The 15,994-nt window shown below is 45.7% G+C and overlaps 2 protein-coding genes across 3 annotated transcripts in view; both read left to right on the top strand.

Moving 5' to 3' along the window:
- Positions 1–15,994, top strand: part of ttc28 (tetratricopeptide repeat domain 28) — a 97,401-nt gene that overhangs the window by 21,340 nt on the left and 60,067 nt on the right. The window contains exon 1 of one of the 2 annotated variants that reach the window (XM_037116908.1): positions 12,460–12,782. The exons of the other annotated variant lie outside the window; for it this stretch is intronic. Within the exon in view, the coding sequence (XP_036972803.1) occupies positions 12,756–12,782 (27 nt within the window). The 5' untranslated portion in view covers positions 12,460–12,755. Of the gene's footprint in view, positions 1–12,459; positions 12,783–15,994 lie in introns of those variants that run through there. 2 annotated transcript variants of the gene reach the window in all.
- LOC119029797 (tripartite motif-containing protein 16-like) lies at positions 2,318–4,871 on the top strand. Its single transcript, XM_037116932.1, has one exon. The coding sequence runs from the start codon at positions 2,563–2,565 to the stop codon at positions 4,228–4,230; it is 1,668 nt and encodes a 555-aa protein (XP_036972827.1). The 5' UTR covers positions 2,318–2,562; the 3' UTR covers positions 4,231–4,871.

Here is a 15,994-nt window from a genome sequence, read left to right as displayed (position 1 = left end):
CACACACACACACACACACACACACACACACACACACACACACACACACACACACACACACACACACACACAGCTGGACAGATCAGATAACCAAACAAAGCCCTCGTCTCTGTCCTGTTCGGTCGCTCCAGTGACCTCCTGTGATCCTCGTGCTCTCCAACAGCATCACTCGACCTCTGACCTCTCAACCTGCACTTGTGTGATTCACAGCCAAGGATGTGTGTGTGTGTGTGTGTGTGTGTGTGTGTTCAACATTGATTTATGTTGTGTGTGATACAGAGAGAGGTGGGTCGAGGTATTTCTTCTCTTCCTCCTCTTCTTGTTCCTCTTTCTGTCCCATTCATGTATTTTTTGTGGATACGTTTTGTAAATGTTGACAAATGAAACAGAAAAAAAGTTTTGATGCTGATTTGGAAATGAAACATATGAAAATGTATAATGCTGCAACCCTGTTTTGCTGTGAAGCTCCAGGAATGTTTTGTGGACGACGAAAACAATATTATTATGGTACCAGTCCAAGAAAATGTTGTCAAATTAATCTTTAGTGGCATCCAGAAATCATCATCATCTTCTTCTTCTTCTTTCCCTGTTTTTCTTCTACTTCATCTTTATTTTCTTCTTCTTCCTTTTCTTCTTCATTTTCATCATCTCCAGAAATGTTTTGTGGACGATGAAACTTCACCTGAGTTTCCCTCAGCAGGGAGGTGAGGAGCTGATGAATACATATTTATTTTTAGGGGGAACTGCCCCTTTAATGGTTTCAAAGGAGTACAGTATTTTGACACAGCGGTCTTTAATACAGTTCTTACAGTAGCTGTGTCCACAGATCGAAGAGAAAGTCTCTCGGTCCAGCTGAACTCCTTTCTGCGCCATTTCACCTCTCAGTGACAACGACTGTCTGAGCTTCACTTCCTGATAACTGAAACTAGTCTGAGCTCTGATCTGAACAGTGTGTGTTTGTGCTGAGTGTGTGTGTGTGTGTGTGTGTGTGTGTGTGTGTGTGTGTGTGTGTATGTGTCGTCCCTCTCTACAGACGAGGCCCCTCCCCCATCCAGCTACAACCACATCATCTCTGATTGAGACAAAAAAGAATCTCCTCCATCAAGGTTTTTTCTGCATGGCGGCGCAGCAGCTTTAGCATTTATCAGAGATCTTTAACTAAAGCGTCCTCGTCGCGCGCCGGGAGGACACAAAAGTGGATGCGACACACTTGTTCGTCTGATTCATTCAGCTCAAGCTCCACCTGCACTCGACAGCGTGGAAAGGTCAAATGATTATTATGCTGCCGGGCTGATATGAAACTTCAGTGAGCGGTTAGTGGAGCTACATGAACTAGAGATGAACAGTGAACGGATTAATCAAGTCTCACTTTTGATGGGTGTTAATTTTCTTTCCATCAACCTTTCCTGAAAATACGTCGATGTGCATGCGAAGCTCATGCGTCTTGGCGTGGAGGGAGGTCTCGATGCTTCGCTGACAAAACATGTTTTAAAAAAGCAGATTGCTGGTAAACAAATGTGACCCCTCAGAGACACGGCCGCCCTCGAAGCCTCGGAAACAAAGACGCTGGTTTGGATCCTGAAACCAGGACGGAGCAGAAAATCAGACTGGAGGGAAGAGAAACAACAGCAGGTGAAATACCTGCTGTGGCTGCAGAGAAGAGAGAGCGGATTAGACGTCAGAGTGTGTGTGTGTGTGTGTGTGTGTGTGTGTGTGTGTGTGTGTGTGTGTGTGTGTGTGTGTGTGTGTGTGTGTGTGTGTGTGTGTGTGTGTGTGTGTGAGTGTGTGAGTGTGTGAGTGTGTGAGCAGAGATGAATGGTCTCATTTGTGCCGGGCGCCTGGAGGCCACACAGACTGATGTGTCGCTGCTGCTGCAGACTGTATCTCACACTCAGACCGTGTTCACACTAAATGCTGATAGATTTGAGGTAAACAGGTTCAGTTCACACTAACAGGTTCAGACACAGTTTTGTGACAGAATGACTGCAAAGTAGTTAAATATCTAAATGTCTTAACGTCCTCTAGAGCTGTCATGATCAGATTTATCAATAACGATGTTATTATGATACCAATCGACGAAAAGAAGAGGTAAAGGAGGTGCTGAATTATCACACAACGTTATCATGTGTGTTGTTAACATGATATCATATCTAATATTTGTTTTGTAACCGTCACTGTGATGGGGGCGTGGCTGAAGGTTTGCGAGCACCAGCTGTGTGCATTTCCTTGTGTGGATCAAGTGTTTTGGTACGTTAACAGTATTTATACAGCACCTACACCTGTTTTTTGGTAAGGAAGGAAAAAATAATTCTCATTTTTTACAAAATGGCATGTTTAAGTTTTCACCCAGTGCCAAGTTTTACATGTCCAACACTTTAGTATTTGAGCCTTCGGTGTAAAACAGGAGACAAAGTTCAGATTCACAGAGCTGCTCCTCGTCCTGGAATGAGTCAAAGGTTGATAACCGCTCCCTCTTCTCTCTGATCTCTTATCTTGTTCCGTCAGTCTAACTTCAGTTATCAGGAAGTGAAGCTCAGACAGTCGTTGTCACTGAGAGGTGAAATGGCGCAGAAAGCAGTTCAGCTGGACCGAGAGACTTTCTCTTGTCCGATCTGTTTGGATCTACTGAAGGATCCGGTGGCTACTCCCTGTGGACACAGCTACTGCAAGAACTGTATTAAAGACCACTGGGACACAGAGCATGAGAAGAGGATCTACAGCTGCCCTCAGTGCAGGAAGAGCTTCACACCGAGGCCTGAGCTGCTGAAAAACACCATGTTAGCAGCTTTAGTGGAGCAGCTGAAGAAGACTGGACTCCAAGCTGCTCCTGCTGATCTCTGCTATGCTGGACCTGAAGATGTGGCCTGTGATGTCTGCACTGGGAGGAAACTGAGAGCAGTTAAGTCCTGTCTGGTCTGTCTGGCCTCTTACTGTGAGAAACACCTCCAGCCTCATTATGATGTGGCTCCATTAAAGAAACACAAGCTGGTGGAGCCGTCAGAGAAGCTCCAGGAGAACATCTGCTCTCGTCACAATGAGGTGATGAAGATGTTCTGCCGTACTGATCAGCAGTGTATCTGTTATCTCTGCTCTGTGGACGAACATAAAGGCCACGACACAGTGTCAGCTGCAGCAGAGAGGACTGAGAGGCAGAGAGAGCTGGAGGGGAGTCGACACAACATCCAGCAGAGAATCCAGGACAGAGAGGAAGATGTGAAGCTGCTTCAACAGGAGGTGGAGGCCATCAATGGCTCTGCTGATAAAGCAGTGGAGCACAGTGAGAAGATCTTCACCCAGCTGATCCGTCTCATGGAGGAAAGACGCTCTGATGTGAAGCAGCAGGTCAGATCCCAGCAGGAAACTGAAGTGAGTCGAGTCAAAGAGCTTCAGGAGAAGCTGGAGCAGGAGATCACTGAGCTGAAGAGGAAAGACGCTGAGCTGAAGAAGCTCTCACACACAGAGGATCACAACCAGTTTCTACACAACTACTCCTCACTGTCAGCACTCAGTGAGTCTACACACTCATCCAGCATCAACATCCGTCCTCTCAAGTACTTTGAGGATGTGACAGCAGCTGTGTCAGAGCTCAGAGACAAACTACAGGACGTCCTGAGAGACACATGGACCAACATCTCACTGACAGTGACTGATGTGGATGTTTTACCTTCACAACCAGAGAACATGACCAGAGCTGACTTCTTAAGATATTCATGTGAAATCACACTGGATCCAAACACAGCACACAGACGTCTGTTATTATCTGAGGGGAACAGAAAAGCAACAATGAGTCAAGAACAGTCTTATCCTGATCATCCAGACAGATTCACTGGGTGGGAGCAGGTCCTGAGCAGAGAGAGTCTGACTGGACGTTGTTACTGGGAGGTGGAGTGGAGAGAAGGAGTTGGTGTAGCAGTCGAATACAAGAATATCAGCAGAGCAGGGTGGTCATATGAATGTGGATTTGGATTCAATGACAAATCTTGGATGTTAGATTGTTACACAGACGGTTATAACTTTTGGCACAACAAAGTCCAAACTCCCGTCTCAGGTCCTCAGTCCTCCAGAGTTGGAGTGTACCTGGATCACAGTGCAGGTATTCTGTCCTTCTACAGCGTCTCTGACACCATGACTCTCCTCCACAGAGTCCAGACCACATTCACTCAGCCGCTCTATGCTGGACTTTATGTTTTTGGTCTTGACTCCACTGCTGAGTTGATTAAAGTCAAATAGACAGAAGTCATGACAGAGGAAACTCTCCAGCTGAACACTTCATGTTCTCTGGTACATTTTTAGACTTTGTCTGTAAAAACTTTTGACTCGAACATGTCGACAACATGAAACAAGAACTTGGAGCCTGATTTCATCCAGCGTCCAGGGTTCTGTTCTGGACTGTTCTGATGAGATTTGGCCTCATTTGAATATTTAATTGTACATTAACGATGTGTTTGATGATGTAAATATGTCAGTAATCATCCGGGGAAGTTTGATGTGATATCTGATGGTTCCTGTCACCTGTGCTGTCTCCGCGGGACTGTGTGTTAAATTGTGTGTTTTTGTCTTCGTGTTTGTTGCTGATTGTTGTGGCGTTTCTTCACCTGTCAATCAAACATTCTGGGCGGGACTTTGACGTCTTGTCAGCTGTCGTTCTGTAAATGTTGGAGTTCGTCCAGCAGAACAAATGTGGTTGTTTTTGTTGACGTGGATGTTGGAATGAGGAACTGTGAGATTTTATGACATGTAATAATCACGATCATAATCAATAAGCAGAGCTGATTATTGTCTTGTACATTCTGTGGATGAAATCATTAAACAGACTTTACTGATGGACATGTGAACAAACTGAAGCTTTAAATCATGAATAAACAAACGTGAACAAAGTCTTTTCTCCTCGTCTTCATTCAGCGTCTCACACAGAGCTGACGGACAAAACATGAAACTACCGTGAGAGAATGACGGAGGCAGTTTTTCCTCCTGAAGCACCACAAAGCTCACAGTTGATGTTGAGAGCAGCAGAGTCGCTCGGTCTCTGTCCTTTAGACTTCATGGATAAAACAGCTTCGTCACAGAGAAACGAGCAGAGTTTTCTGTCGCTTGTTGCTTTTTACAGCCAACATTTAGTTTGTGCTGTCAGTCAAAGACGACACGGACAAAAAGCAACCTGTCTCCCTGATGCTGCCCTGATCCATCACTCTGTTTTCTACTGTGAGCCGGCTGCAGCATGAATTAGACATATATATGTACACACACACACACACACACACACACACATACACACACACACACACACACTTGCATGCTTCTCAACTCGTGCACTCTCTCCCTTCCTCTCTCTTTCCATCCTATATCACTTCCTCATTTGCCACAGAGAGAAAGAGTATTGATTCTTGGTTGGTGGAATGAATGGGTGTGTGCACTGCATGAGAGAGAGAGTGTGTGTGTGTGTGTGTGTGTTATATTTCATGTGTTTATCTTATTGACGAGCGGAGATCTTTATTAGAAGTGCAGTTCATTCGTCCCATGAAACACAAAAACAAGAGCTAAAAGAGAGTGAATACAGTGAATATTGGACTTGTATTCATGAGGTTGACACAAATGGTACCAGCAGTCATCAGGCTGCTCGGCTGGCAACAATATCAACTTAACAGCTGATGTTATGTCAAAAAAGACCCAAAACGCAACCGAGGCAGACAGGTTGAAAAACAAGAGGTGAGGTTTAATTCAGTGAAGCTGAAATCAACAAAATATGGCAATAAAACAGGAAAGAGAAAAAAATTCAGTAAACCAGTGAGGAACTCAGACGGCAGCGCAGGACTGAGGGGGAGACAGGTGGGAAAACAACAAAGACAGGAAGTGTAAACCGACCTACAAAAATAAAACAGGAAATATCAAAACCAAAAACCCAAAGTGTGAAAATAAATCAGCTGCTGGAGGTTTGAGGCAGCACAACACATGGATATAAAGTGTTTATTATTAAATATACTTGAATTATATTGATTGATACCAAACAATAACAACATTAAAACAATTAAGATGTGAGAAAATTGTGACAGTAGATTTATTTTAGAACATCGTTGTTGTTATTACATCAAACGTTCGGAGAACGGAGACTGGAAACACACACAGACTGAATCTGTGTCAACCAGTCTAGCATGCACACACACACACACACACACACACACACACACACACACACACACACACACACACACACACACACACACACACTTTGAACCACTACATTCATCACTGCCAAGGTGTGTGTTGAGTAGCCATGTTGGCTGTGGAAAGTGCTCCATCAAATTGACTTTCCTGACATCTGGTGTGTGTGTATCTGTGTGTTTATCAGTGTAATGATATGTGTGTGTGTGTGTGTGTGTGTGTGTGTGTGTGTGTCTGTGTGTTTATCAGTGTAATGATATGTGTGTGTGTGTGTGTGTGTGTGTGTGTGTGTGTGGAGGCAGAGTGATGATGCCGGTCAGAAAGATGAATACGACTGATATTTGATAAAGAGATGCAGCTCGGCTCGTCTGACGTCGTCCGGCCTCAGAAGGAAAAGGTCGAAGTTCGAAGGTCGAGGTCGACTTTATTAACCCGTCACAGAGACTCTGTCAGGCCGACTTCTCCTGCAGGATACGTTACTGTGCTGCTGAACGACAGAGACGTATGAGTTACACACAGTGTGGTTATATTCCTACAGAGAGTAACGGCCGCAGCTTCAAACCGTGATGGTATTTGCGCCCCTCTGGCGTCTGCATGCCTTCTGTGTTTCCTTTGTTTGCTGCTTGTTACAGGTTGTAAATATGCAGTTTACAGTTTTCATGAAAAAACAATGAGGCCGGCAGCAGCCATGAGCATAAACAAATCTCTCTCACACGCTCAAATAAAACACAGCCGTTGCATTATTGATGGCGTCTGAAGGGGTTTTTGTGATTTAAGATCAACTGAGATTGTCTGAAAAATAAAAAAAACAATGGGAGGCGTCGGGTGGATAAACAACATGCGCTCGCACATCTGATCATTACAGATGTTGTGTTGCTGTGAATTCATGCAGGAGATTATAAGACATGTAAAAGTGAGAAAGGTTGAGATCTCTCTGAGCATCGCACAGATTTCTCTCCTCTCCCGTGTTCGGCGAGTCGCTCTGGGTCGTTCGCTGCTGTAAGAAAGACGAATTGTTGTGGTCTCGCTTTTTTCACAGGGGCGGCGTTTTCAGATCTTTCCACCCTGAGACCAGGTTTTAAAAAAGTGCGTTTACAGTCCATGTGGACGATCGGCCAAAACGATGCACATCGTGTGCGTTTACACCCAGAAGTGTTTCCATGTGGACGGCCGCTCTGTGTCTCTCCAACACTGGTGGAAACTGTACAGCAGTGTAAACTCCCTCAGAGTCGGTTCTCCGGCAGCAGCAGCGTGTCGCGCTCTTTGAAACTGCGCTTGTTGAACACAGACATGAAGGTTTTCTGTATTCTGCAGCCGTCAGTCTGTCTTTTGATGTGCACATCATCACAGCGGGGTGCCGCGGCTCTCCCTGAAGGCTCCCACCTCACACAAGGGACCCGAGTCTAACAACTTCACTCAGACAACACATTTACATACAGGATCTCACCTTTTGTTTAAAAACCCGTGACAAAATATTTTATTCAGTCGTATATTTACACACTTGCGTTTTTTTTGTTTTGTTTTGTTTTGTTTTTTTGATGCGGGGTGTTGTTGTGTGTGTGTCACAGATGACAGTCAGTCTTGTTGTCTGACAGGAAGTGGGTGCGAAGGAACGCAATAAAATAAAATCTGTTTCATAAACACACACACAGAAACACACACAGCTGCCTGTCACACCTCGTATTGATCATCAGATCTCAGGGTGACGCGCTCGCCTGCTGCCACAGACAGTAAAGTCATATTTTCTCACCAAGTCGCTCTGTTACGAATGTGCGATAGCTGACACGACACTGTACTCTTATTAAAGATGATGTAACTTCTGGGAGAGAGTCAGCGAGTGAGACGAAATGTTGAACGATCATCACCAACAGTTCTGGTTGTGTAACGGTTTCTTCCCCACTGAGCCACATTACTTTACTGTACATTAGCTGCAAGCTAACGAGCCTGCAGAGGGTTTTTGAAAAACTAACCTCTGAGTTCACCTCCTGTCAGCTAACGGCTCCAGATCGGAGCAGAAACTGTGAACAGAGATGCAAAATAAGAAGAATATAGGAACATTTATTATTGTTTTAAATGCATGAAAGTTACCCAGCAGAAACTCGCAGCTCTCTGTAAGTTATTAATGTCTTTTTCTTCATCTGCACCGTCCCAAAGTTAATATCAGCCCATCAGCCGAGTGCAGCTGAGCCGTTCCACACTCTCTGGTTTTACCCAGGATGAATCAACAAGAGTCTCCGGCCTCATTAGCAGCTCTCTGAGGCTGCACTCAGGCACAGCGGTGCTTTGAGCTAAATACTAACATCGGTAAGCTAACACGCTCAGAATGGCAATTTAAAGGTGATCATTTTTAGCAAACTAACATTAAGCAATTAGCGCTAAACTCGACGTACAGATGCTGCTGGGGGAAATTATTTCTGAGGGAGCTTTGACCTGATGGTGCCACCAGATTGAATCTCAAAAGGTCCCATAGTGTGGAAAGAAACATTTCCAAACTTTCAATATACGAAGAAATACACACAGCCAGCGTTCACAAACTGAAACAAGCCGTCAGGACTTCTGTAAGGTTCTGGACTTAAGCATGGCCATGATTATTAAAACACCAGCAGAGAGGTGAACGGTGGAAACCAGATGGGTGGTGCCTGCTCAGGCTTGTGGGAGCTGACCAATCAGAGGTGAGGGGTACACGCCTTAAAGAGACAGGAGCTGAAACGATCAGACTTCATGATGGAGATTATGAGACAGATTGATGTTGTTTTACCACGAAGCATCCAAACTTTAACTGAGAAGCTTTGGAGCCTAAAACAAACTAAAGCACAACCATTTAATAACAGTCCAGAAGTAATACAGTGTGTTTGTCAGTAAGCTTTATTTTGAAAGTCTAACCGGATGTTGCATGATGCTAATCATGTCCAGAACTGGTGGTAGGTGGAGTGAGACGCTCTGAAGCTTCAGGCTGCAGCTGCCGAACTCAACGAGAAAACATGTTGACAGCAAGTTTGTCTCGATCCTCCCAGTAGGATTCATCCTGTGATACCGTGATATTGTATCTCCTGGACTTAATGGAAACTAGAAGTGTCAGACTCATTGCGCTCGTCAGATTCATCCTCCAGGAACTTTGAACGTTGTTGCAAAATTTCATGTCAGTTAATCAAACAGCAGTTGAACCATTTCATGTCGAGACATGAAGTCTCTGGACCTCCTGACGGACAGACGTTCCCGTCCTTAGAGCCAATAAATATCAAAGTCTCCATCCAGACTTTGATTTTTTATTTTAAGTCCACATGAGATGTTGAACTGCTGAGGTTTCTAATGTTAGCAGAGTCTTTTTAGGGAGACGTGTCAACACCATCAGAACTGCTTGAAGGAACGTGGATGTGTAAGCTAACAGATGCAGATGTGAAGAATCTGTGGAGAATATAAATGCACACTGTTCTTCTTCACTTGAACTTTTCTCACACACCTGGTGAGAGAAAAGCTCAGTATTAAGCTTTCATGAGCAGCCAGGAGAGCAACAGTTGTGAAGCGGGTGTGAAGAGGAGGGACAACTTCTGCCACCGTATCTTCGCTCTCACTTACAGCAGCGTTACATCACCTCAGCCTGCCTTGATCTCCGCGGCGTGTTGTGTTCCTCAACGCGAGCACGTCGTACAGCTGGTGTCTCGTTTGTTTTGGACACATGTGCTCAATTAAGAGCTTAACCTCCGTTACACAAGAGGAACTCCGGTGGTCTGCAGAGAGAACTGGAGCCGTGATCTCACCGGTCACGAACCTCCGAGAGCAGCGAAAGTACAATCATCTTAGCAACCGACGCTAGGCCCGTTAGCAGCAGGCCTGTTGAGCAATCACACGTTTTGTTTTTGAGGGGACAAGTTTTTAACTTCTGAAAAACAAAAACTGAAAGAGCAAATGTGCACGGAACGGATGAAACAGCAGGTTTATCTGCTCCTTAGCATGGCTGGCTGACCTGGCTAACTACAGTAGCAACCTAGCATCCAAAGCCATTATGGAAATTTAGCTAACATAGCTAATAGCTAAAACCAGCCTCTCCTGTGCATCTCTGTAACACAACAACACAAGAAAACAGCCACACAACACCACAACAAGGTCCAAATACAACAGCCTCATTTACTTCTGTATGAAATCTCAAAATCCGACGTTAAATCTGCCACTGTCATCATCAAGCTTGACAAGGACGAACACTCGTGATGTTCATATTTTACACACCACATTTTTTTTCCCTCCAGTGACACTAAACAACAGCTGATGTCGGCTCGCAGCGACATCATCACAGCTGATGGCTTCACGCAGAGCTCGATGTGGTGATTCTCCTCTAAAACTAATTCGCCCTCGGTTGTTTATTCCTGATTAGTTTGTTCTTTCAGTGACTGACAGTCGCACACAGGCAGCTGCCTCACTGTGTGTGTGTGTGTGTGTGTGTGTGTGTGTGTGTGTGTGCGCTCCTATTATTGGAAATGGGGTTAGTGATCTTCATCCTTCACTACAATTTACCCTCACTGTCACTCTGTGAAGTTCATTTCTGTTATTGATTCGCGGAGGCCATTACAATCACACACTAACACACACTCCCATCCAGATCCAGCAGCCGCTTTGCTTTAACCCTGTAACGACGCGCAGCCTTGATTCTGACCTTTTGTCTCACTTTAAGAGGCCTGATGGGATTTTAAACAAACAGCAGTGATGAAGATGATGAAGATGAAGACACGAGAAAATCAATCGCTGGTTTGTTTGCAAGAATAGTTTGGGAAAATATGCTTATTCACTCATTTCTTGATTTAAGTTAGTGTGATGTGTGGAGAGTAAATGTGAGGCTAAAGCTGGAGGAGGGCTAGCTTAGCTTAGTTTAGCTTAGCTTAGCATAAAGTGCATCAAGGGAAATACCTCCAACCTTCAGCTCTCAGTAAAATCTAAATTTATCTACATTTCTGCTCAAACAAACAAAAGATTGATGCCACTCTCACATCAGTTAGCCTAGCTTAGCATAAGCAGTTGAAACAAGGGAAAACAGTTAGCCTGACGCTGTAAATGTGACCAGCAGCATCTCTGAGGTGGAGCTAACCTAACCGATTATCCTTCACACAGGAGGGGAAACTTTACATTCGTTTACTCTCATGCGTTTGTTTTCCGTTGGGCAGTCTCCAGTCTTTTCCCTCCCTGCTAAGCTAAGCTAAGCTAAGCTACACTAAGCTAACTGTCTTCTAGCTGTAGCATCACACCTACTCGTGAAGGGGGTTTTGATCTCAAGCAAGCTCCTACAAGTGCAGAACTGTTCCTGTCAGGTGTCAGTTCAGCAGAAACCCTCTCAGGTGATGTCAGGTTCATTATCAGGAGCCTCCAGCTCACCTGTTACCTCGTCAGCTCACACCTGAGCGTCCTGTCTCTACCTCACAGCTCCTCCATCCCTCCTGCACACATATAGATGCACACATGTGATCTTGAATCAGCGACAGAGCGATGAGTGTTTGTCGCTGTGTTTTCAGATGACACCCTCCGCCTGTGTTCAGGTATCTTCGCAGCAGAGAGCTCGCTGCGAGTGTAACAAAGCTCCAGACAAAACAATTACGTGACACCTGTTTCCTCCTGCGTTGATTCCCTCAGTGTGTCTGCAGGCACATCTCTGATCCTCCGCAGGCTGCCGGCTGTTAGCGCTGCCCTCGCTCTTTGTTTGAAGGATCCTGAAGGCTTTTCTCAGAGTCGCTGGCCTCTCAAACCCTCCTGCATCCCCCCACAAGTAACGTTCCCCTCAGCTCCGGTTTCAGACCCTCCACCCTCAGTGCACAGATGCACAGGGAGGCGTTGACCTGCAGTCCGCTGGGACCAAAGCGTGAGACAAACATCATGATATCGTATTTAATGTTGGTTGAAAGATGCAGATATGACACCAACATCATCTGCACCTCTGCTGGAGGACGTGCATCATGGTTTTAATATGTTTCTGATTAATCATGCAGCTCTGTGGGCCTTTAAGCAAAATGTACTTAAAGTTAGACTCCGCCCACATTTCAGAATATAATGTTTTGGGTCTGATGCTGATAGATACATCACTGTAGGAGGTAATGAAGAGGAGAGACAGGTTGAGTTCAATGGGAGAAACAGAGAGAGAGGTAAAGCGAGAGGGAGAAGGACAGAGGTGAGACAGAGAGGTAGAGAAAGAGAGAAAGGTGGGTGAGTGGGGGAGAGACAGAGAGAGAGAGGTAGAGAGAGAGGGAGGGTTAAATGGGGAGACAGAGAGAGAGAGGGAGAGAAAGTAGAGGGAGGGAGGGAGCAGCAGAAGTAGAGCATCAGTGTAGTGTTTCCTCTCGGCTCGGTCGGTTCAGTCCTCCGGAGGTGTAGAGGAGGCGGAGGAGCTGCTGCTGGAGGTGGAGCGGACGGGCGATGCTCCTCCTGGCTGACCGTGCAGCCTCACCGTGCAGCCCGGCGCTCCGGTGTCTCTAACGGGATTATAACTCAGTGACTCTCCGCTCCGAGCCGGAGGAGGAGGAGGAGGAGGAGGAGGAGGAGCAGCGGCTCTGTGAGATGCTCCTGCCGCCGCTCATCGCTCCTCTCCGGCTGCTGTGACACATTCCTGCCCGTCAAATATGATGAAATGGCAGCCGAGGAAGAAGGTGAGTGTTCCGGGTTCTGAGCTCCGAGCTACCGGGTCCAAAGTTGTGTCGGAATGTGTCGGGTGGCTGACCGGCTCCGTCCGGATCAACAGGGCTGTTTAAACAGTCACGGACACTTTGTTATTCCGGATAATCCGTTAATAGCTCCGTTAATTCACAAAGACGCTGCAGCCTCATGTCAGTGTGGATTATCGGAGGATTAAACAGGAGATGAAATGTTACATAAAGCTGAATAAAGTCGGTTTGAGCTCCCTGTGACACCAGGAAGTCTCTTTTTTTAAAGTGTGAAGGAATAAAACCTGTCTGTCAGTTTTTCATCAGCAGAGAATCAGCTGCTGAACTCATCGATCAGCTGTCAGTATTGATCTCTGATGGGAGTCATTGTAACTTGGTTAAGAGATTCTGTGCTGCAGGTGTTGGAGTTTCTACTCCGGTCCAGATGTGTTGACGTGTGGCAGATGTTCTGTACAGATGTTCATGATCCTCAGAGGATGAATCACGATTCCTTTTATCTTTAAACATCTTAAAGTCTCCATGAAGCAGCTTCAGTCATCCGGAGCTACTGGCAGCAAGATTCTATTGGACGAAAAACTAAGACACGCCCCCGAGTGCAGGATGAGTCATCAACATTTAGATTTTATTTTTGTCCCCCAGAGGATGAATCGTAGCAACTTTAGTGATCCGTCCTCTTTAATTATCCAGCAGCCTCGGGTGTGCTGTGTGCTTTTGCATTAGCATGTTAGCATTTTCGTCATTAGCATGTTAGCGTCGGTGGTGGACGAAGAGTTTGTATCCTAGTAAAAGCTTAGAAATTGGGAGTAAAAGTACTTAATTGAAAGTATTCAAGGCACAAAGCAAAACTCCTTGTCAGTTTTTTTCAATTAATTCTTTGTTTGTTGTTAATTTGAGCCTGTTATGTGATACATAAATGAAGTGTGTTGTTATTATTTCTCGTGTAACTCGGCACGTTAGCGTTTAGCTGGAAGCGTCCAGCTGCTGCCGGCGTCTCCTCTCGCTTGTGGAGGGAAAAAAAAACATGTCGCTGATATTTTAAAGCCTCCTCCTCCGTGTTTGGAGTGGGAAGTGTGAACTGGGATTTGACGCCGAACCAAATTTGTGTTCTGGCTCAGAGATCACAGGCAGCGACGCAGTTTGAGTTCCTGATCCTGAAGTGTTGGATGGAGCCGTGATGGTGGGAGACCTCCCCCCCCTCCCCCGATCCAGACCGTCAGCTGTTAGACTGCTGATGGCGACGACCGTGTTTGATGTTCGGGTCGTGCTGGTTCTGACTGACGCACCTGACCTGGTTAACATGAGGTGTGTGGGACGATGACCTCACACAGTCAGAACTTCTAGTAAACTGTTTGCAGGAGTTCTGCTTCTCTCACTCAGATTTCTTTCAACGCTTTCAAACGGTCGAGTCTTTTCAGAAACAGCTGCGTGGTTTCTCTCCGTGCTGACATGACATCTCGCTTTCTGGTTTCACTGTTAACGGCCTCGGGATCCTCGCAGGGTGACGAAAGCCTCTGAAAGAGTCCCGGCGGACCACTTTCAGCCCGCTGCAGATCTACTGTACCGTCGGCCTCCCAGAGGCGTCTTTAAAAAAGAAAAAAAATCCTGTGGACTACTTCCTCCCAGCGCTTCTTGCGAGGATGAATATTTGTACGAGCAGGGCCCTTTAACATCGGGGTGCTTTTATTTTGAAGCTTTTGTCTCGGAGCTCTTATTTTTCCCAGCGACTGTGAGATGAGCCGCTGTGTTTTACTGTGAGACCAACTGTTATTTAATGATGTAAGATGCCATAAAATCAATATTCCCTTTCTGCTCGGTGCCATGTAGCACAAATGAGAACCACACACACACACACACACGAGTAAGTACACACTGGTTCTGATGCTTGTGTGAGCTGTTGCTTCTGGGTCATCTTATCTGAAGAATGAAATTAAATTCAATTAAAATCAGGACAGGAGGACGGAAAGAACGACAGGCGGGCAGAGAGAAGTTCTGGTGCGACAGTGAAGTCAGAGAAACTGTCCAAACTGTTTTTTTTTTCTGGGGGGACAAATTACATTTTGATGCTTCAGCTGCATTTTTTTTTCTTCTTCTTCTGAACGCTTTCATGTCAGTAAAGCTCTTTAAATTGAACCGGATGTGGCTGGCCCGGAACTGAAACCCGCCAGAACCAGGTTCCTGCGGGCCAGAGGAGGGACGATGAGTTCTGGTGAGGTGGTCTCAAACAGTTAGATGGCCTCGATTAGATTCTCAGGGTTTCATCTCTAATGAGCAGATGTGTTTAATGTTTGCTCACGTTCGTCCTCATTAGTACCTGATTTATGGCTGTTTATCCCTCCTTGACCCACATCGTCTTCATCCAACACGGACGTCCCCGTGAATTATTATGTATGTAGGTGCTTAAAACAAAACTTTTTAAGTTCATTATGGCCTTTCAAGGTTTCCTCTTAAACGCCCAGTGTGCAGGATTCATTGTTATTTAAATAATTCTGTTTTCAGACTACGTTGTGTTTTCGTTACCTGAGAATGAGACTTTATATCCACAGAGGGGGACCAGGACCAGGACCAGGACCGTAGAGTCCACTACGTATCTACAGTAGCCCAGAACAGACCTAGACCTACAGAGGGTGAGGCGAGGGGTGATTAGTTGGTCGCACAGCCAGGTTCCAAAATCCTAAATCAAGCTGTTCTCAACAGAGGTCAGACTTGTCACAGCCTCTGGTGACGGTAGGTTTTATAACAGCAGCAAAGGAGGAAGTCAGGCGAAGAGGGACAAAGACTCGGTCAAGGACGGATGGTCGGGTCAGAACAAACACTGGACCTTCACCCACAAGACCACTGTTACCTTTAGGAGGTACATTACATAATTAATGTTATTTTAAGCCAAAGTAAGTAGTTTTTATAGCCTGAAGCAGTATGTGTGTCTCCAGTACGCTACAACGCTCAGGAGATGCCGACAGTAAATCCTGCACACTGGACCTTTAGATATACGTAGCGTGGAACGGGTTGCTGATGTCCTAAATTTCACCTCCACACTGTGACTTTGTGCGCAGAACAATAAAAGGCTGCTTCCTAGTCGGAGGTGTGTAGACGTAACGTCCCGGAGAAACGAGCGTCTGAGGAGTCTGTGTGTTGTTGTAGAATATTGATATTCAAGTTTCAATAACACGCTGTAGTTCAATAATGTAGGCGGCTCGGAG

This window comes from Acanthopagrus latus, chromosome 12 (genome assembly GCF_904848185.1).
Source record: "Acanthopagrus latus isolate v.2019 chromosome 12, fAcaLat1.1, whole genome shotgun sequence".
In the NCBI taxonomy this organism is placed as follows: Eukaryota; Metazoa; Chordata; class Actinopteri; order Spariformes; family Sparidae; genus Acanthopagrus; species Acanthopagrus latus.
This window is presented reverse-complemented; position numbering and strand designations above follow the sequence as displayed.

What these genes read in the sequence shown, in the direction of transcription:
- LOC119029797 (XM_037116932.1), top strand. Translation starts at nt 2,563, where the DNA reads ATGGCGCAGAAAGCAGTTCAGCTGGACCGAGAGACTTTCTCTTGTCCG.